The sequence below is a fragment of the Gymnogyps californianus genome, chromosome 15 (assembly GCF_018139145.2).
Source record: "Gymnogyps californianus isolate 813 chromosome 15, ASM1813914v2, whole genome shotgun sequence".
NCBI classification, from domain to species: domain Eukaryota; kingdom Metazoa; phylum Chordata; class Aves; order Accipitriformes; family Cathartidae; genus Gymnogyps; species Gymnogyps californianus.
Window position 1 is genome coordinate 7,069,576 of NC_059485.1, and position 21,290 is coordinate 7,090,865.

The 21,290-nt window shown below is 41.0% G+C and overlaps 2 protein-coding genes across 2 annotated transcripts in view; one reads left to right on the forward strand and one right to left on the reverse strand.

Annotated features, from left to right (window-relative positions):
- Nucleotides 1-13,862, reverse strand: part of DNAAF5 (dynein axonemal assembly factor 5) — a 31,175-nt gene extending 17,313 nt beyond the window's left edge. Inside the window, exons 1-7 of the mRNA XM_050906286.1 lie at nt 13,331-13,862; nt 12,706-12,890; nt 11,724-11,848; nt 11,164-11,279; nt 6,874-7,106; nt 3,637-3,849; nt 1,320-1,463 (exon numbers count right to left, since the gene is read on the reverse strand). Coding sequence (XP_050762243.1) covers nt 1,320-1,463; nt 3,637-3,849; nt 6,874-7,106; nt 11,164-11,279; nt 11,724-11,848; nt 12,706-12,890; nt 13,331-13,862 — 1,548 coding nt within the window. The remainder of the gene's footprint in view (nt 1-1,319; nt 1,464-3,636; nt 3,850-6,873; nt 7,107-11,163; nt 11,280-11,723; nt 11,849-12,705; nt 12,891-13,330) is intronic.
- A 1,622-nt stretch (nt 13,863-15,484) lies between these two features.
- The window catches only part of PRKAR1B (protein kinase cAMP-dependent type I regulatory subunit beta), a 101,279-nt gene continuing 95,473 nt past the window's right edge, over nt 15,485-21,290 (forward strand). Inside the window, exons 1-2 of the mRNA XM_050906039.1 lie at nt 15,485-15,506; nt 16,353-16,556. Of these exons, the coding sequence (XP_050761996.1) occupies nt 16,380-16,556 (177 nt within the window). The 5' untranslated portion in view covers nt 15,485-15,506; nt 16,353-16,379. The remainder of the gene's footprint in view (nt 15,507-16,352; nt 16,557-21,290) is intronic.

The window sequence follows — 21,290 nt, forward strand, 5'->3', positions numbered from 1 at the left end:
TTGGCCACAAAATAAAACTTAATTCTAGGGCACTTCTCAGAACCAGCACATATTCTAACTCTATGGGCCCTTCAAGCAAAGTTATGAAGAAACATAATTCTCCAGGCTCTGCTGTCCCAAATTGTAAACCCAACTCTAAACTTAATTCTGGTATTAATCATATACAGCATGTACAGTGAGAGATGCACAACCTTGGACTAGCCACGAGCCATTACTCCCCACTGGTACAGCCCACAGCCAGTGAACAAGCCTTACAAGATGTACCAATAAGGCCAACTCCTAAGTTTCTTACCTGAGTAATATCCTTTCCTGTTATGTCAGCCAAACTCAGATATTAACCAGATTTCTGCAGACCACACTTATGTAGGAGCTAATATTTGCCTTAGAAACATCAGTGTATGTTCTAGTCTTACAGTGTTTGCAAGATGCAACAGTACATTCAGCTCTTCTGGTACGACTGTTGCCCTAGACTTTAACCTCAACTTTAGTCCCACCCTAACCCTAGCACTACCCTGTCTTCCAGTTCCGTAGAAGAAATAACCTATAAGACCCTAGTCTCTGTTGCTGCTAATCTTAATTACAGTCCTGTGGATTTGCAGGATTCAACATTAAACTGAGATCTTCAAACTGTTGTCTTGAAATAGATGTAGCACCTAAGAACTATGAACTGTGATCTGGCATGGCAGAAAAATCAGTATTTTGACTTACAAATTATAACATTCATAGATCTTTCAGCCTTCGCTGTGACTTCTAAATACTAACTAACCACCAGAACAGTGCCATAGGGATAGATCTTTGCAGAACAGTTTTATGACTAAACACAGTCCAAGTATTCCCTCATGCTTCTTTCATTCTAACAGAGTGAACCTGATGAATTTGAAGTCATATGTATATCTAAATGTTTAATTATTATATTTCTATATAATTTTTGAAATAGATTGCTATACTCACACACAGATGAAAAATAAGCAATCCCCAAACAAAACTAGTAGTATTGTACAAGGTCTTAGCTCTTACAAATAAGATGTTAATGATTTACTCTTCTGGAGAAGTTGCCTTTACTTGTTTTAAATGGACTAAACCCAAAGTAATTTCAGCTATAGAAAAAGATGAGGAGACAGACAGAGGGTACAGTCAAGGTCATGCAACACCAAATCTTTTCAAATGCTCCCAATCTTTGTGGATGAGCTCTTAGTTAAGGATTTCTGTGGTTTAAACCTAACAGCAAGACAAATAATTATGGCTCTGTTTAGACAAAGTGTCTTATCAATAGTAAAAATCAGAAACACAACAAAATATTAAACCAGCTCATAGTTTACCTTTTCTTTAAGGTGCTGAGAACATGGTATTGCCATTATTGTCACCAAAACTTTCATTAGCTGCAAGCTAATTTCTTTGCAGTCTTCCTGGCATACTTCAATCAGTGCTTGTACACAATAAAGCAACTGTTCCATATAAAAGACCTATTTTTTAATAAAAGCATAAATTTATTATGTTTTGTTATAAAATATAACATTGTCTTTAAGGGAGAGATATGGGAAACGACAATAATAAAATCTGAGCACTGTATAATCCCCTAAATTGGTAACATATTGATAATTTGATGTTAGTTCTTTTGATTACCTACATTCTACTTTTTATACAATACAACATAATCTTCCTCCCACACTGTTTGTTCGTATTTACCTTGCCCTGTTAACAAAATAAATGACCCTGCTCTTAATCACACAATTGCTCCACTGGGAATAAAAACATCAAAGCATTTTGGAATGCTTACCGATGGTACTTTCTCATTCTGAAGTGCAATTTGTTAATTAATAACATATTTGTTACAACTTTCAAATATTATTCCATGTTTGACTATTTTGAATGGAACAATAATGGTTAAATACATAAACCAAGAAAACCTGAGTGCCTGCTTTTACCTCAGCCAATTTATCTCATTTGATGCAATATAATGCATGTTATCTTGATTCAACTGATAGCAGTTGAAGTCAATATTGTTGTCAGTTAGTTTGCAATAACTTCTATGATAAAGTGCATCAGATATTCCATGAAGCTGTCAGATTACATTCAACAAACAGAAGGGGCCATTGTTACAAATTTACTTCCAAAAAATAAATCAAGTCTAGGAATAGGTTAGCTATAAATGTTATTTATCTCATGGACATGGTCAATCCTTAGCCAAACAGTGTCTATGCAGCGTTCGCTGTTAAAATAGAGAGAGGTTGTTTTCCAAGACCAAAGGCTAGAACAATTCCACCAAACACTTCAGCTGCAGATGGATGTGTCTACTGTATGTAACGCCAAATGGAAGTGGTAAGCTTAAGACCTCATAGCAATTTTGCAGATATACTTCAGGGAATTGTTATTTGAACAATCAGTTTATAGTGCTTCCAGTTATATGAGTTCCTAATCATTACAGGCTTCATGGAGATTAAGGTTAATTCCCGCATCACTGCTACATATTCCATTAGGGAAGAAACCTAATGAGGGAAGAACTTCAAACGAACATCTTACATTGGCTCAAGAAGACAATTATGCTAGATTCAGTCTACACACATGAATAACTGTTTTAAAGTTAAGTCTGCATCTGACATGAAGTCAGAGTTTTCTGATGGCACAGCACTGGCCCTTTTTTGGTCATCTAAAGAGCAGAGGCCTAACAAACTTTTGGTGGAATGAAAGCTGGGATTTCATTTGTGGGGGAAATTGTAGGGATTCTTCTTGCACATCTGTAACAGATCTATTTCCACATCTGAGCAATTGAAGGGGGGAAAAAAAAAAAAATCCTAGAAGTTAAAAATCTCCATTCCACATTGAAGAGAATCTCTCACCTCCTTATATAGCAATTAATGAATATTCTTCAAATGCTAAAATGAAAATGGTCTTCAGGCTCAGCCATTAGTTAAGGGTACACTTGGGAGCAAATATCTAATTTATAAAGGTGTTCCTCCTAGATTCTCACTTAAAGCGAAGCAACCAGGCCTAACAGTTTACAAAGCATGCTCCTAAATGTACACGTTAAGAGTACTGGTACCTTTCTTTTGAAATGGAGAACAATAATAACACAAAACAAAAATAAGAAGATGATATTAAGAAGGAATCTTTCTTGGGAAACCTGACATGCCAATTACAATGGACTGTGAAAAGTTTTTTGTCATTTTTACTGATGAGGATCGAAATATATGATCTTGTTTGGATTGTGAACACAAGGCATTTCAAAACATGAGTTAAATTCTGCCTCTGGATCAGCCAAGGTAGTCCTCTCTTACTACAGTACCTACTAAACAGCTTCTTCTCTCCCTGTCATGCCTTTTCATTTTCTTCCCACTATCTGAAGCCTTTTACAGCAGTTCTCAAACTTGAACCCACATCTGCTGAGAGAATGGACTGCTAGCAAGTTTTTGGGAATAGCAAATTTGACCAGGAGACCACAACATGTCCCAGGGAGGACAGGGAAGCTCCTGTTTTGTCTCAGACACACGTCCACAACTATATCCTGAGATAGGGTGGGGTAGGTGTGCAAGGGAGGGATAGGAACGGGAGCATTTAGGGAGAACAAGGGAAAAAATAAGTTGAGAGAATCACTGGTCTAAAACTTTGGTCTGCTGTGTATTTTCCAGTTAGCCTTACCTCTTCAGATCGTTGACAAACTCCAGCTTGTGACAGTGTGTTGCCGAGATCGGTCAAATGAGGCTGTAAGATTTCTTTTGGGCTACCTCGAATCACTGCAGTTAGAACCATTATACAAGATGGCTTAGGTGTCTTCCCAAAGGCTGATGTGATTAATCTCAAAGACACCTTAGGGCTGACAAACGTTCCAATCAATTCTGCTGCTTTCACACACTGAAAAAAGAACAGGAATAACTTGAGGATTTTCCTGAAAACACAAAGACCATTCAACATATCATAGGCTTTTTCTTTTTATGATTCCAGCTGTTATTTTAAATGCTTCAGCAGTTGCCTTGTAGGCCTTTTCCACTCACTCAGTAATGATTATATGCATGAAGAAATTTTCTTGACATGTGTTCAGCAAGCACATAATAAGGCATGCAAGCACTCTCCTCAGCATCGGACGAACTTCCATGAGAAAGTAATGCACAGAAATGTACAACCTTCAGTGTAATAAAGCCTCTAGTTTAGAATAACCAGATGTTACAGATTTAGTGGTTTAGCATTTTGTCCTCCAAATGCTGTTCTGAGGCATGCTCTTAATGCACCCACCACCCGTCTATTAAAAGCAACAACAATAAAACCCTGAAAGAGGAATTTTTTTGTTATTGTACTATATTTTGTCACTGACATTACAGATCTGGTTTAGTGTGGAAGCACTGCCATGGGGGAACTGCCCACTGCTTTCAATCTCTTACTTCTTTAACTGAAAAGGCTTAAATTACTACGTATTCCCCACGATACTCACGCCCTTTGATCCCATCTCTGCCCTTCAGACATATCGGTATGTTGTATTCCACGTGAAATACCATCACACCAGAGCTTACGCCCTGACTGATGCCCAGTATTTATATTTTTATTCATGCACCTGATTGTAGTCAACCACTGCACCATTATCTGTGCAACAGGAACATTTCTTCCTAACCCCTTTATTTAATGGTTGGCTCATTTCCCCAAACATGAAAGCTTATTTCCCTTTGTATATAATTTTTAGTCTAGTGATTTAGCCATGGATTTTTAATTGCACCTAATTAATACGTAAATCATCCTAGTTTTTTTACTCTCAATGGTAGCATGTAGCCATGAACTCTATAGTTTAAATCTACACTATATATAGCTGTTTCTTTTCATAAGGGTGAAGACTCAAACCAGTTATAACATACTCTATGTAGATGTGAACCCTGTCCTCCTCCATATTTGCCATAGAGAAAAAAAAAAAAAGACTTTTAGTGCTCTGAAAACTGGAAAAGGACTATACAGTTCAGAATATACAGTTCAAAATTTATACAGAATATTTATACAGAATATTTATACAGAATAAACAGTTCAAAAAATACAAATTGACACATTTGTACGGATTAATTTATCTACCCATTTTAACAGGGGGAAAAGAAAAAAAAAAAAGAAAAAAAAGAAAAAAGAGACCATCTGGGCTTTTACTCTTATACATCTCACTTGGTATTATTAGGCTGGAGAAAGACATGCACATTTCCCAAGGTGGTAGCTGCTCTGAAATGGGTTCTACAGTGACAAACGATAGAGGAGATAATCACAGTACCCTGGGCAGCAGCATCACTAAGGAGATAAAAAACATTCACAAACAAAAGTTGCTGAATCTTAAATTTTGGCACAAGGAAGAGTAAAATTAAATACAGGAACCATCTCCTAATTGGGAATAAATCTCTTGGAAGCACCTGTCAGAAGATTAGTGGTGGAATTCTAAGAAAGAGACAAGTATGGTCAAAAAAAGGCAAGAGAAAACTATATGCTGCTTGAACACATACTTTCAAATTTATATTTATAGCAACAAGCACTAGATAGGAAATTTGACCAGAACAGCAGGCCTATATGGGTTTATTATTCTAATTATTTAAGTTTTCTTATCTATTTTATACAAGCACTAAGGAGCTTGAAAAGCTGCATACCCACAGTGGCACACCTCTTTCTTCCATCCTGGGGCATTGATTTCCTAAGGCCCGTATACCCTGTTTTGAAACAAGATGACTTCTGACAATATTCCAGGTTTACTTCTCTCTACTATTGATCAGTGTGTGAATGGCTTAATTTACTAGCTCAGTCTCACTGTAAGGCAATATGGTTAAAGGTCAGATGCTGGTTCTGAAAGGGGAGATGCAAGGGGTGGAGTAGCTAGAAGGGGATAACACAGTAAGAATTGGGGGAAGGGGAGGAACAATTGAGGAAAAATTAAGGGAGAGAGACAACAATTAGTACTAAGAAAGACTAAAGCCAACAAGAAATTGCAGGGAAAAAAAAATGAGAAGAAAAAGGATGATTTCAGAAATTGATTTCATGGTCTATATAGCTCAACTGATAGCAGGAACCTAAAGAAAAGCCTGATTTAGGAAATCTACTTTTCTGACATTGATCGGACGACTTGCGTCCAGCAAGCAGAACACATTCTTCCAATTTCCCAAAGCAATAAAATTTGTAGCTTTAACATAAGTTACGTGGATTTTTTTTTTGTTCTACATATGTTTTCTTCCTTGTGTAGAAATATGAACAGAAGATTTTATCTTAAAATTGTAAAAACATTTGTATCACCTGTCTATTCTCTGCTTTAATTTATCTAATGTCTTCAACTATGTCTGTTTTATTGATTTATTGTTGATCAAAGTGTTGAGAGCATCAACGGTTAGAAAAAATGATACCAATTACTCCTCACAAAAAAAAAAAAAAAGGCATTTTACAAGCATTAAATCAACTATTCAAACACTGAATATGGGCATCACATGGAATAAACATACCTCAATATCTGGTTGGATTACACAACAGGGGGAGATAAGTGAAATTAACTTGAAAGGGCATGACCTGCACATTTTTTTAAATTGAATTTGTTGCCCCAAGGCTTTTATACTTTAATCCACTGCTTATGATTTTAGAGAGATCATTATCAATGCTTCATGGGGTTGGCATATAAACTAAATGGTATTTAAATAACTTTACTATTGGTCTTCATACCAGTAATAGAAGAATACATTTATTTTAACATAGGAAGTAAGTAAGGATACTTACTTTTTTAAGGTTTTTAACATCCATGAAAACCTGAGCCCGATCCTTCAGTCATGGGCAATTTCCAGTGACCTAAGGTAAGGTCAACCCTCAGAAGACGGACTCAGGACTATAAAGGATAGTGTCTTTATTCAGTGTACAACAGATAATTTAACAGATTAAACTTACATTTTTAACCACATCGCTTTCTTCGTCCAAGCATGCTTGGTACAAAGTTCTAAGCAGTAACTCCATGTGTTGAGTTATGTGATCCTCTGCATGTAACAATAATGTATACAGAAGCTGGGATGCTTTTATTCTTGTGCTTTCAACCCAGTCTGTTATATCATGACAGAGACCCGGAAGAATTTTGGAGAGGTTTCTTGACACAAGTTCCCGACAACCCAGTCCTGGTCGAGTCACTAGAAGAAAACAAACGAACAAACACAAAACAAAAAGAGAAAGAAATATCAAAGGAAAAGTCAACGCACATTAATCCTTAGAAAAGTTTAAAGGTTTCAAGGTAAGACCTATGGGTGTCTGCTTCAGCATGGAACAAAATATTCCAAATGCTGCTGTGGAATTTACCTGCACAAGTTGCATTTCTTTAACAAATATTGCAGAATTTAAACTCCACACAGCTCTGAAAATTTATGTATTTATTACCAGATGGTGATTTAGATTACGTGTTTTAAAATGTTTACAGAGAGGGAAGAGAAAGAGAACTTAAATGAATATGGGACATTACCCACTTTAAAAGGAAATTATTAAGCTGTGTTTTCCAATTTTTATAGCAACACAAATCCTATTCAAAAAATAAACTGAAACACACAGAGATAAAACAGAAGAAAGACTTTTGCATGCAAACATTATGGTATCACTGAGTTAAATATAATTTGGAGGCGGAGAGAAAGGTAGAAGTCACAAATAGTACAGGGGACAGGAACTGCAATAAAACAGACAATGTCAATTGTGTCCTCTAAAGGAAAAGGTTAAAAGTGTATCTACAAATTAAAAGTAGAAAGGGTACTATGACTTGTACAAGTGCTGTGTAATAGATCAGGCCAACCAAACTGATAGTATTTAAAAAATCACAGCTATTATATGATCTCTTTTCTAAGGCCTTTTCAGGAAAAGCAGCTCACTAATGTGCCTCTTCAATCTCTGTCCGATTTTTATATTAAATAACACATTTTAAAATGATATGAAAGATTACACAGGAGTTGGGGGGGAAATTTATTTTTTTTTTAGATTGAATTTAATTTGTAATGACTTTGTGGAAAGTGGGTTTTGTTGTTATCTTTTGTTTTTAAAGAAAACCCCGAAGTGTTACAAATACATATTCCCTACCTCAATAAAGGATGCAGACTTCTAGAGAACTAATAAACTTACCTTCCCCAACAAATGCTTACTGTCCTGTCTTGGTAATCATCAAATTTACATCTTAGCTCATTTATAAATCACTGAGACTCAGAGAAGCAACTTGACCAATATCATAAGCAACTATCAAACCTCCATTTCTGTACTTTACACGTAAAGCTATGACAGTGCTTTCCAAAGAACGGCAATAAACTTCAGTGTCTTTCTCCACAGCCAAATTTTTTTTTTCCCTTTACACTGTACATGCTTATACAAACCAAATCTGAAAAGTTGTTCTCTGAGAACTACCATTTTATAATTGCCACTCACAATGTTCACATACTGTTTTAAGAAAGAAACATTATTCATTATGAGGTGTCAAAAAACATTGAATATGCAAGTGCATTTTCTATTTCTGGTACAGAGTTGTCCTGTAAATGCTCAGAAAGGAAATGACTGAGTTGTCTCAGAATATTTTCCCGCATTGGCCCATGTAACTACAAATGCTAAAAGGAAAACAGACTAAAGTAAACGCTCTGAAGAATACAAAAGGTTTATAGAAATGCCTATGAAATACCTAGAGTAGGAAAAGAAAAATAAAATTCAAGCATCAGGACATGAATTACTGCTTCTTTTGTCAATGGAGGATAACATTCTGGATTATGAAAACTGACAATGAATAGCAAAAGGTCAAATAAAGAAATCAACTTGAGACAGCAAATACAGACTGGCATCCTATTCGACCCGAGGCAGAATTTTGTTTAAAGAATTTGGACCGTTCTTTATCGGCAGTTCCTTCATTTCAGATGTTCAAATGCAGGCATTTATCCCTGTAGCTACTCCTGTCAAAGACTTCCCTGCTATAAACTGTCTGCACCTGTATCCTAAGGCAATGACTGCTGTTGCTCAACGGAAAGCTATTCAGTTGGTTGGATGACACCAGGTATGAGGTCTAACTCTACTCTTCCTCTGACCTGCAATATCTGTCATCGTGAGATCAAAGCACAGGGGGGCTCCTATGTCAGGTCCATTAGCTTGACAGTTGGACAAAGACAGTTAAGTAAAATGTACTATAAACTCACAGTTGTAAAAAGATATGCCAGTACATTAAATAAGTCAGAAGAAATGGCAATAAAGTGTTAAAATACATCATTATCATATTAATAAAAATAAAAGTTTGTGGAGGGGAAACAGAGGGAAAGGACATACATAATAACAACTCATCCATATACAGTCTGTGGTAGGACACCACAAATTGTTACTTGAAACTAAGGTGTACTAGTCTCTCTGATAAAGTTTCGTATCTGTAAGGTTAAGTAGCCAATCATCCTTTCCTCTCATTTTTCTTCTGTTTTGTCACATAAAGCCTGACTGTTAATAAGACATACAATTTGGAAGCAAAGATAAGCAGCAGGAAATTATATCTTAAAGTCACCATTAACTTGGGACTCATGTCTGAAATTATCACGTCATTTCTTTAAAATATTCTTTAGTTATGTATATATACACATATATGTGTGTGTGTACATATGTCACATTCAAGCCTTAACTGCATCATTCTACCAAACAAGATGCATGAAAAGTCAATTAAACGCAGGGCTGGAATGTTGCCCAAATTCGTGAAGCATATTTATTGTGCTAAGAAGATTATTTCAGAAAGTACATATCATTTAATTATGAAGTAATTGATAGATGTCCCTTTCTTAAAAAAAAAACCAAACCAAACTAGTGTACACACACAAAACCCAACACACACCTAGAGAAAACTGAACAAGATAACAGTATTAGCAATATAAATGAAGCCTTTTATGATATACATATCATAATGTATGATATACATATATCATACATTTATATCATGGTCATTGCAAAATAAGTGACTGGAGTTTAGACACTCAACTTCATCAGTTTACGTATGTTAAAAAATTCTCTGACTGTCAAAAAAAGAAATATGTTTCTGCCATCACTAGTGGAAATAAAAGCATTCTTTACTATTTACAAACCCCTGAGGTAATATTATATATAAAATAAGGAAAAAAGAAAAAAATTGGAAAGGATAACAGATTAACTTGCCTGTCTTCAAAGCTAAATAGTTCTGTCAAACCAGTCACCATTATGAAGTGCTTCCCCTTTTATTCAAGCATTACTGAGTAAAACAACTTGGGGGGGGGGGGGAAGGGGGGGGAAGGTGTAATTTCAAAGAAGAAAGGACTCCGGAACCCACTGTCATGGAAAGGATTTTGCTGCTGGGTATTCTGTGATGTGATTGTCACGTAGGCACAAGTCAAGCATGAACCTGTTCTTTCACACCAAAAGAGTTTTTGTTCTGTTAAATATGAGCATAGAAATCAACAAACGACCCATTTAAACCCTCTCTCTCACCAACACCCATATGCATATTTTTAAACATTAACTTTATGAACCTGAGACACAAAACAAGTTTCAAGCTACTGCAAACATAACGTTTTAAAGCTACCTATAAATCATACGGTACTAAAAAGTAATCTACCTGTGCTGCATATCTTGTTTTTCTGTGTATAGTAAAGGAAATTATTGTTTCTGTTCCCATGTTCTTCATGTATGCTCGCAGATTTTAGTTAGCATCCCAGTGTCTCACAAAGCAGTCTGAAATCATTTCACTGCAAACTTTTCTTCCACGCCAATTCTGTGGATCATTAATGCTATGTCTAGTTCTCATTATTCAAGGACTCAGCTCACAGGTTCTTTCACCCTGCCTTCACTTCCGGACATCTCTCTGCCCATTCTCCACCTGGCTGCTGGCTAAGGTAGAACTTTCTGCTGCTTCTGCACCACTGCTTTACCTCTTTTTCAGCACAGGCATTTTCATTTACTCTTTCTCCAAAATGCATTTTGGGATTAATGGAAAAAATGAATGTAGTTACTGAACAAACATTTTTTAAAATTTAAATTTAATATAATTTAAATAATTTTATATACATATATGCTATATATTATATTTATATACATATGCTACCCCTACACATTAACTATTATTACATCTTGTAATGAATATTACACATCCTGCTCTGCTGTCATTGCTGCACTGCAGCTCTCGGGGATTATTCAGATAGTAAAAAGCACTTTCAGTGCACCACTTACCTCCTTGGGGATAATGAGATGGTGAAACACTAAAATCCATCTTATCCTTCAGATCTTCTTCATTCTCTTTCTCCCACTGCAAGCCTATCTTTTCCCAGTAAGTCCAAGCCAGTTTCCTAGACATAAAATAAGAGTTTTATACCATCATGCCCCTCCCCCCAAACATTTTAAAATGAGACTTCTGGAAAATCTGACTTCTAAAATTCAGCTGGAAGGATGGGAAGCATTCCTGCCATTTAACCTAGGCACATTAAGTTGAGAGTTTATGCTTCTTTTGTACTCAGTGGACAGAGATCACCTCTTCCAAAGGATAATTCTGTCTCTGTCTACCTCTCTGTCTTCGTCTCTCTCATACTTACTTGACTATAGCATAAAAGGACAATATAACAAAAGTTACTGAAGATAATGCTATGGGTTTGGGTTTAAGAAAAAACAAACAAAAGTGCTTTTTTTTTTTCCTCCAAGCAATACATCTGTGAACACAGAAACATTTCCATGTACAACAACTATTGGGTGGGGTGGGGGGCCAGAAGAAAAGACAAAAAAAGTGTTCTGCTTACGTATTCTCAGGAATTTCATCAGTAAAGCTGCCAAGTAACAAAGGGATCAGCTTGTGAAAATACGAATATCTATCTCGTAGGTGCAACAACCATTCTCCAATGACAGTTGTTACAGCGTGCCGAACCTACATGGATACAAAAAGACTATTTCAAATATGTCAGGAAAATGCCAGAAAAATTAAAAAATAATATTTGCTTTCCATATATAAGACTTGGTAAAGTGCATCAATAGTCTCAGAAGAAATTACAACAACCCAGGATTTCCTCACTTGCAGCAGGCATCTTAAGTAACATGCAAGGTATCACGCTCCCTCTTGTGTTCTCACTCTGGCTTAGTTAGTCTTAGACTATTTGTTGCATAAAAGCACATCTCCAACAGGAAGACAAGATACAGACCTAACTCAGAAAACTTTAAATTCTCATGGTTAATATCTCTCCGAGAACGTACGAAATGTACATTTCTCTGGAATTTGAAGCTTTCCAAGCACATCTCCAGAAGACAATTTTCTCAATTCACTATAAAGGAAGCCTAAGTTAAATAATGTGAATACACTCATTCAATAAGTAAAATATTTTAGTTACGATTAATTTGCACATTTTAAAATTGCTGCCTCAATTGCATCTTATGAAGGGACCAATACTGTGTTTGTTAAGCATCTGAAAAGGCCATAGAATCAAGTCCCAGAGAGATCTGACAGAAGAATTTAAGACAGAATTGAAGGCACCCATTAGAATAAAAAGGTGCCTACAAACTTCAACAGCCTGCAGAATTAGACAGCAGCTGAATAGGTCACCAGCCTTGGTTTTGGATAGCTTACAGTTGACAAAGCCTGTATGTGACATATTTACATATCTCAACTGAATGAATGAAAGCTGAAAATTTGGGGGGGGGCAGGTGAGGGAAACACCAAAAAACCCATCCTGAAACAGATTTAAAACAAATCCAGGGGAAAAAAAAAAAAAGAAAAGAAGAAAGGCACACCTTGGGAATCTCATCAAATAATCTCTGGGCCAGATGAGACAGAACATCATCCACTGACTTTCCATTTCCAAACTGTATCACTGCTCCAGTAGCCTGAATTACATCAACACGAACTCTGTAGTGCTGGTGCGAAATCGTTTGCATTAAGGGTTTTATCAGAGATTCTGACTGCATATGGAAGTGCTCTGTTAGGGCAGAGAGACAGAAACTTCAAGCACGCCTTCCTCTATGTGGGTGACAGATCTCGAGCAACATGATTTCTGTAAGACTATGAACAGCAGCCTGATTAATGTCGCTGCATTTATGTAGCGTGGAAATTTAACTTTATACTGTATTAGTGCTGAACGCTAGCTCACATGCACTCTCCTAACCCCCTCCTCCCACAATTACCCACACGTTGTAACGGCTCAGCATCCATCCCTGGCACGGTTCTTCTCCAACAGGTCCTCCAAGGCCTGCAAAGTACACCTGTGAGGGTGTGTGCAACTTCTCATCTCTCTTCCTCTCTCCTGGTTGCATCCCTGTAACCCCCTACCAGTCCCTACCCCAGCCCCTGTCCCCCCAGGAGACTGCAGGCTCACATCAGCCCACCGCTCCCCCCCCTTTGCCCATCCCTAGGCCCCACCTGGCATGGCCTGGGCGCAGGCCACGGCGCACCTGCAACTTTCACGCCTGACCTCGGCATAGTGGTCGAGGAGGGTGGCCTGGAGGATGCGGATAACGTCGCTGAGGTAGGGGGCCACGGAGGCCCCGCAGCGCTGCAGCAGGAGGCTCAGGAGCTGGACGAGGCCGAGGCGCAACTCCTCGCTGGGCTCAAAGCCCTGCGGCGGGCAGAGGCGCTGGGCCAGGGCCGGCAGGAGGACGGGCAGCGCCTCGCCGGGTCGGTCGCCGTGGCTGAGCCCGTGGCAGAGGAGCTGGAGGGCGAGCTCCCGGCACCGCTCCGCCGCGTCCCCCGCCAGGCAGCGCGCCAGCGGCCGCACCAGCTGCGCCCCGAAAACCTCCTGCACCACGGCGCCCGAGAGCGGCCGCTCCTGCACCTCGGCCCGGATGGCCTCCAGCGCCCGCAGCCGCGCCGCCCGGCCGCAGTCGGGCTCCTGCAGGCAGCTCAGAGGCCGGCTCAAGGCCTGCGCCACCTCAGCCGCCCCGGCCGCCGCCATGCTCCGCCGTCGCCACGGAAGTGCGGCGGCGTTGCTAAGGACGCGCGAGGCTTTTACGACGGCGGGCGAGCGCTTTGCGGCGAGGCGGAGCTGTGCCCAGCTCTATTGGCCCCGCGTGTGGCGGGCACTGGCAGCGCGGGAGGGGACAGCCCCGGCGGGGGGGGATAGCCCCGGCGAGGGGGGGACACGCCGCTCTGCGGGGACGTCCCAGGCCCCACAGCAGAGCAGCGAGGAGGCAGGGCGGTGGTTTCAGCAGGTACGATAGCCACCAGCAGGTGAGGGACCCGTTATTCGTATCACGCGGGGGAAAAAGAGACGCAGACCTGAGAGAAACCCACGGGTGGCCGTAGATGGTGGAAAGGACTGAGGGGAAAGGCAGAGCGACCCGGCCGGAGCCTCCGTGCGGACGCCACAGCGCAGCCCGCGTGCTGGGGATGAGGGTGTTACTGTGTGGAACCTTTCACATGTGACACGTTATTTGCATCACTTTTCCCTTCTGTTTTTTCTCTGGAGGTATCAATACTGCAGTGGCAGTAAGTCACCGGTTTCTGTAACAGCGTTATGTAATATTTAGTCTTCATTTGTATTAGTTAATGTGTATATATGTTGTGTTCATATTGTACTTACATGTGCTTTACACAACGTAACGCTTTGTGTGCTATTCTGGTGACTGTGCAATCAGCACACATCAAACCCAAAGTGTCGCCAGGGTCTTTTTCTCGACTAATCATACTTAAAGTGCAATAAACTACAGAACTAACTCCAATTATCCTTTTAACATAGCCTTGTATTTACCAGCACGGAGTTTATTCTCTGGTTATGCTGCTCCTAGCTTGACTGCGAACCTTTGGGGTCCTTATTCACCCTTTATTCTGTGGGAACCGCGACTGTGAATTCCCCGGGAAGAGAGGAAATCCTAACGTACACTTGGAGTATTCCTGACAGCGTGCGCTGGCGCCTGGCCCAGCAAAGGCGCTGGCCCGTGGCCGAGTCCCCGCTGCGAGCACACTCCTCACGGGCCTTGCAGAGAGGTGCTCCCGGGTGCGATGGCTTTACTTTAAACACCCAAGCGACCGAGCAGGTAGCTGCCCTCCCCAAGCTGTGGGCTGCGACAGGCCTGGCGCCTCAGGTGCCACAGAGAGCGCCGGGGCTGCCGCGCTCCTGCCTCGACTCACCAGCCCGTCCTTCGCGGCCAGGCCCACCCTTCATGGCCAGGCCGTCGTCCTTCGTGGCCAGCCCGTCCTTCGTGGCCAGGCCACCGTCCTTCGTGGCCAGACCTGTCGTTCAAGGCCAGCCCGTCCTCAGCGTGCCGGCGCGGGGCACTCGGGCCGTGCGGTGCGGCGCGTACCCGTGCCGCCTTTGCCGCGGAGGCGGCGGGAAGGCCGCGCCCGCCGATGAGTGACGGCGGCGGGACTTCCTGCGGGCGAGCGGCGGCGGGGCCGCAGCCTTTGTCCCGGTGCAGGGGGGAGGGTCCCCGCGGCGCCCCGCGGCCCCGGGCGGGGGGGGCAGCGAGGGGAGGAGGAGGCGGCGGAGGCGGCGGCGGCGGCTGCAGTGCGGATACCGGCAAGGGAGCGGCTTCCTCCGCCTCCACCGCCGGGGAAGGAGAGAGGAGCCGCCGCCGCTCAGCCGGCTCCAGCCACCCAGGTATTTACCGGCCCTCTCCGTCCCCCGCTCCCCAGCAGTGCCGGCCGAGCCCAGCCCGGCGCGGAGCCCGGCGGGGGGGGCCAGGGAAGGGCCGATCCGCCAGCCCGGGCCCGGGGGATGCGCTGTCTCGGGCGCCGGGGGACGCCCGGCCGGGCCCGGGGGAGCCTCCTCGGCGCTCTCCCGCCTCCCGGGCCTGTCCCGGGGCCCGCTCCCCGCCGCCCCGCTCGGCCTCTGCCGCCCCCGGGGTTCCAGCGTCCCGGGCAGGGGCGGCTGGGAGGCCGGTATAAAAGCTGCCGTCGCGGTTTTTGGTTTGTAATGGAGCGGTCCTGTGCTCTCTGGGGGAAATAAAGAGAGATTTGGGGTTGTTTTCCCCCCAATTGCCAAACTTCCCTTTGGGCAGCTCTGCCCCTTCCTGCCCATCGCGACCGGGAAGGGTCGTTCGCTGTGAGAGGGGGAGATGTTAAAATTTACCAAAAATCCTTCTGTTGCGGAAGACTGGGTTTCTGGTGACAGGGAGAGAGTCCCCAAGGGAATAGAAAAGCAAGGCTTTACACTGTCGTTTAATAGCTGTCTTTGAAACTCGTGGCCTTGTATGATTAATTGCACTGTTATTTCCGAAGGTTGACTGCTGTCTAGGAGTTAAAATGCTTTTTGTACTTACTGCTCGTACAAAGATGACACAGTTCAGCATTTCCACATACAACCCCTGAACATTAAAATGTTCAGAATCGATTGCTCTTGAATAGGCAACAGGCAATATTAAAATGTCTTTGCTCCTTCAGATCTCTCTGACAAAGGATTTGGGAACTGTCTCTTATCTCTTTCTTGCACCATTTTCTTACCTAGGTCTGTTTTCTGTTTACAAGCCTGAAGATGGCTGCTGCTTCTTCCTGCAATGTGGAAGAAGATGAGAGCCTGAAGGGATGTGAACTCTATGTTCAGAAGCACAACATCCAACAGATTTTAAAAGAGTGCATTGTAAACCTTTGCATAGCAAAGCCAGACCGACCTATGAAGTTCCTCAGAGAACACTTCGAAAAATTAGAGAAGGTCAGTGATTTTCAGGTGACTTATAATTTTCCATGTTTAAACTGAAAAATATTGTTTAAAAAGTTTCAAATATTTTGGTACATTTTTCCTTTTAAATTTTAGATTATCAGGCTACTGTTAAAAACCAGGCTGTTAGAAGAAAAAACCCAGCCCTTTATTTGCTGATGTCTACTATAATATTGGCTATTGTATAGAATTTTTTGTGCATAACACCAAGATTATAATTTCTCATCAAACTGCACTTGTTAAAAATGACCCAAAGAGTTATGAGCATACTTTGTGTTAGGGTACATGGTGTCCTGGACTTTCATCTATAGGAAGAACGTGCCTGCGAGAGCAAAAGATGCTGTTCCCTGTTTATTCCAGTGTCAGGTGATGTGGTTTTCCCTTCCCCTAAAACTGAACAAAATCAGGGAACCAGCAAGTTCTGAAAATCATGGAACAGTTTGCCATTTAATTTTACTGCTCTCACCCGTCTGCATTGCTTATCCCAGGATCCTCCAACAAGAGATGCATTCAGAGAGACTTCATATACTGTGACTGTCTTCAAAAGCAGCGTAGAGGGGGAAACATTTTAAAACATTCCCAGACAAATTCTTACTAAAGCCTATGGGTGTGTTTTGCAGGAAGAGCATGTTGTGTGAGCACAGCTTTTCTCTGGGGATGGGATTCCTCCAGAAATAAATGGGAGTGCAGGGCTGCAAGTTGTTGGTTATACAAGTCCTCAATCTGCCAGAGACTTTATTTGTATACTTAGTTTAAGAAGAGGATTATTTGCTTTTTTTGAAGGAAGTGTCTGAAGTTTGTAGGCTTAAGATATGAGTTTTTTCCTTCTAGAGGCAGAATTTTGTAAGGACAGAGCAAGAACAATAGTAACTAGTGAATAATACATAAAGCTGATATATTACAGGTGTTATAAACATTTTATACATTTCATTGTCTGCATTTCAGATAAATTTTTGTGTAGGAGAGTATATGCCACATTTGTGTAGCTTTAAAAAAATGCAAACATTGCATTTTGGTGGAAGCCCAGTAAGAATGCCTGGAACATCAGGGACGGGTAGGAAGTACAAGATGTCTTTTAATTGTAATGCTTATTATTAAAAAAAAAAATCTCTTAGTTCTGCATATTCTAAACTTCTGAGAGCCAAGATCCATTTCAAGAGAGTCAAATCTGTTGAATTTCCTTTATTGAGTTATGAATTGTTATCCATCTTAATGTGTGCAATTCTGGACTTCCTGGCAAGAAGGATGAACACCATTTTTGCAAAAAATGTTAAACTATGCTGTAGTATTTTAGAATATTCTCCATAGCTAGTGGGATTACTTGAGTTGTTGTACTGGGGGAGTTTGGCTTTATTGATCTACACACAGAATTGAGACAGGAAGGCAGTTCCTACCCTTGAGAAATTATATATTCTTTCATGTAATCTCCTATTATTTCCCAAAGATACCGGAATTCTGTAGCAGGATATCAATCAGGATGCAAACACAGGAGCTGATGAATATCACTTGCCTCAAAACGAAAGGAGACGATTTAGAATCAACCAGTCGCAAGGCATCAAATTCAGCGAATATCATGCTTAGTGTGGAAGGAAACAGTCTTGCCGCTGACGCTGTAGAGCAGCCTGGGAGCTAAGCCTGCAAAGTCTAAAGGCTTTAAGATGCTTCTGGAGGTTTCCAGCACTGTAATTCTTGTTCCTACAATAGTTTGACTTCCTTGCCCAACCATCATTGAGGACTTTGTTGAGATGAATAGCACTGTGGAGGATTTTCTGCTGTAGGATAGTATTTTGACTTAGTCGGTTGCATAACAACAGTTGAAGGAAGGCTGGTAAAGATAGAGAAGTAATTTCAGTAAGTTTTATTCTGTCTTTAGAAGACACTTGTCATATATAGGTATTTTGAAGAATCTTAATGGAATTGTGAATTTAGCAATTGCTGTTAGATTTTTGTATGTGAATGAGCAATACACTGATATGGCACATTTGCTATTAGCTCCTTTAATTTTTGTCCTGTGTGGGGAGAGGAGTGAAAATCTTTGGGTTTAAGCACGATTTTCTAAACAAAGTCATGCATTTTTCCACCAAAGTGTGGTATTTTGGGGTTGTTTTCCAAACTCATTAAAATAGACAGCACGTTCCACTGAAGAGAGCAGTAGAATAACAGTTTATCTGTCAAAAAATCATGTGGGCAGTTTAGAGATGAAGTGTGGAATATTTTTTAAGTGGTTAAAAAAGGAGCTTATGGAAAACGTGTAGAGCTCGATCCACATCAATGTACTGGAGCTACCTCAGAGGTGAATACAAAAAAAAGTTTATTTCACTTTTCTAATTCTTAACTATATCTCATAAAATCAACTCAGAAAAACAAGATTTATTATCATATGCAAGATCAGACCAGATCATAAATGCTTTTCACCTTACTTCTGATGACATCAGAGTTATGTGCACTGCCTTCAGCCTACATCTGTACTGCTAAATGAAAAAGGACCAGGGACTAACCCCTGACCCCACGACACTAACTGGCCCCAAATATAATTCCTAGGTCTAGCACGTCTAGGAGCAGGTTTGTTTTGGCAGGAGTCAGTACGAGCAGCTCAGAACAGAGCCAGGGAATGAGCTAATAGTTGAGGGATGTGGGCCGTCTTGGGCTAGTATTCAGATCCATGGCTGGGCCATTTTTTATTTCACAGTATAGACACGGCCTGAGAGGGCTGTAAAGTGAGAACATGAATAAATACTTATGAATAAAGTGCTAGAGATTGAGGATTGAGGTTTGATGTTTGATTCTGCAGTCGTCGTTTTCAGCTGGAGAAGTGCCAAGGTTGGAAAGAAACGCCGGCTGCCTTTTTAAGTTTGCAGCTTATTTGTATCAAGTGCAATATTAAAAAACGTAACTCTGAAGATAATTGTAGGAGAACTTTAATAGATATTTTTCTGTTCATTGAATACTGACAGGAGCTGCTTGTCTTAAGATGCCAGTAGTTTCTGGGAATCAGCCTAAGTTTCTATATTCTGAAGTTTGCAAGTCAGTTTTCGTATGCTGTGACCTACAAACTTCAGGATGACATCTACTCTGATCACATTAACAGTTACTTTGTGAAAATCTCTAACATTCCATTGAGCACGGAAAAGAGCTGAAAACAGTTTAGATACCTGAGATTTTAAAAATTATGTAATGTTTTCTTTTGAATAATTTGTTTTACATTTCCCTGTGACTGTATAGAAGTTCTTGGTGGTGGATGGGGTGAGGAAAACCTTTCCCTTAGGGGTATTAATTGGCTTTTTTAGAGTCGGGGAATAGATGTTAGCTAAGAAACTGTGGCATTATTTTAACAGCTGTAATTAGGTCCTGTTTACTCGAGGGCTAAAGAAGGCATAGCAGAAAAAGCAGGGAACCCATCTTTTATCTCCAGTTCTTACCTTATGTAAAAAAGTTAATTACTAAGAAGTTACAGGCAAAGCCTTGTATTTTCAGCTGTACTGAGACTGCAAAACTTTCGTTAGTGTCAGGCTGTTTAGTGCCGTGATGATATGATCAAAGGTGGAGTTGTCTTGCCAGGCTGAGCTAGACTGTTGTTCAGCAGAAAAAAATCTATAATAAATGAAGAAAATGGCACAAAAAAAGGGGAAGCAGCAGGAACCTGCAGGATATGTTTAGGCATTACCAAGTACTTTGCTGAAGCCATTTTGCATGCTGTGTATTTCAGAGCAGTGGCTTTGCTGATACCTTCTGGACTTGAGCTCTCTCCTGGTCCCTTCTATTGCCCTGTGCACATACAAGAAATACTGTCTTGCACATATTGAACTTACTGTCTTGGATTGCTGTGGATTGGCAGTGGTTTTATGGACCCAGGCTGATGCTGCATGTCTTAAGGTACCATTCAAAAAGAGAGTTTTAGAAAAACCTGGACTCTACCGTCTGTAATTAAATAAAGCAAAATGAGATTATCTGTGTAGCTCCACCTGGTGGTAATAGACAGTATTGCACACAGACCTGGTCAGAAAGATAAAGGCATTTGTGTGACAGGTTTGCTGTAAACTAGCACTGAAAAGACAGTGTGTAGTAAACTACAAATTCATTCACTGTTAGTAACATACAGTTTATTTATTTATCATAAAGAGTTTCAGAACCAAAGGTATTTGAGCATCAAAATGTGAGCATCAGGCTTTTCTTCTGCAACAGTAGTCTCTCCCAGTATTTACATTTTGTCACAAGAAATTTTTCAATCAATGATTTCCACCAGAACCTGTCCAAAACAATGAAATTCATTCTTATAAATACAGGTGATTATGGTAAGTATAACTCATTCCTTTAAGATAAGCTGGGGAGAGGTTATGGATTGGAAGGAAAAATCCTACGGAGGAAAAACTATTGGAAAAAATGCATTAACTAAGCAGTTTGATAAAGACTAATAAGACAAATATTTCTGTATCTTTCGAAGCTTGGAAAGCAGTCGGACGGTATCTGCTCAGTGGTCAGAAATGTTGCTAAAGCATGTGGGAACATACCTGAGCTACCTAAGACGCTGATAGCAACGCAACAGTGGGAGCACCGGGTGCCCTTGCTGTGTGACTGCACTTCTGAGTAGGCTTGGGCAGCCTCTGCTCCTGTGACTGCTCTGGTATTAGTACCAGAGAGAGCTGGATGAAGATCAGCTCAGATCAGACCTCTGTGATTGCTGTAGTCAGACACAGGCAGTGTTATGAGAGGTGACAGTTTTCTTGGAAC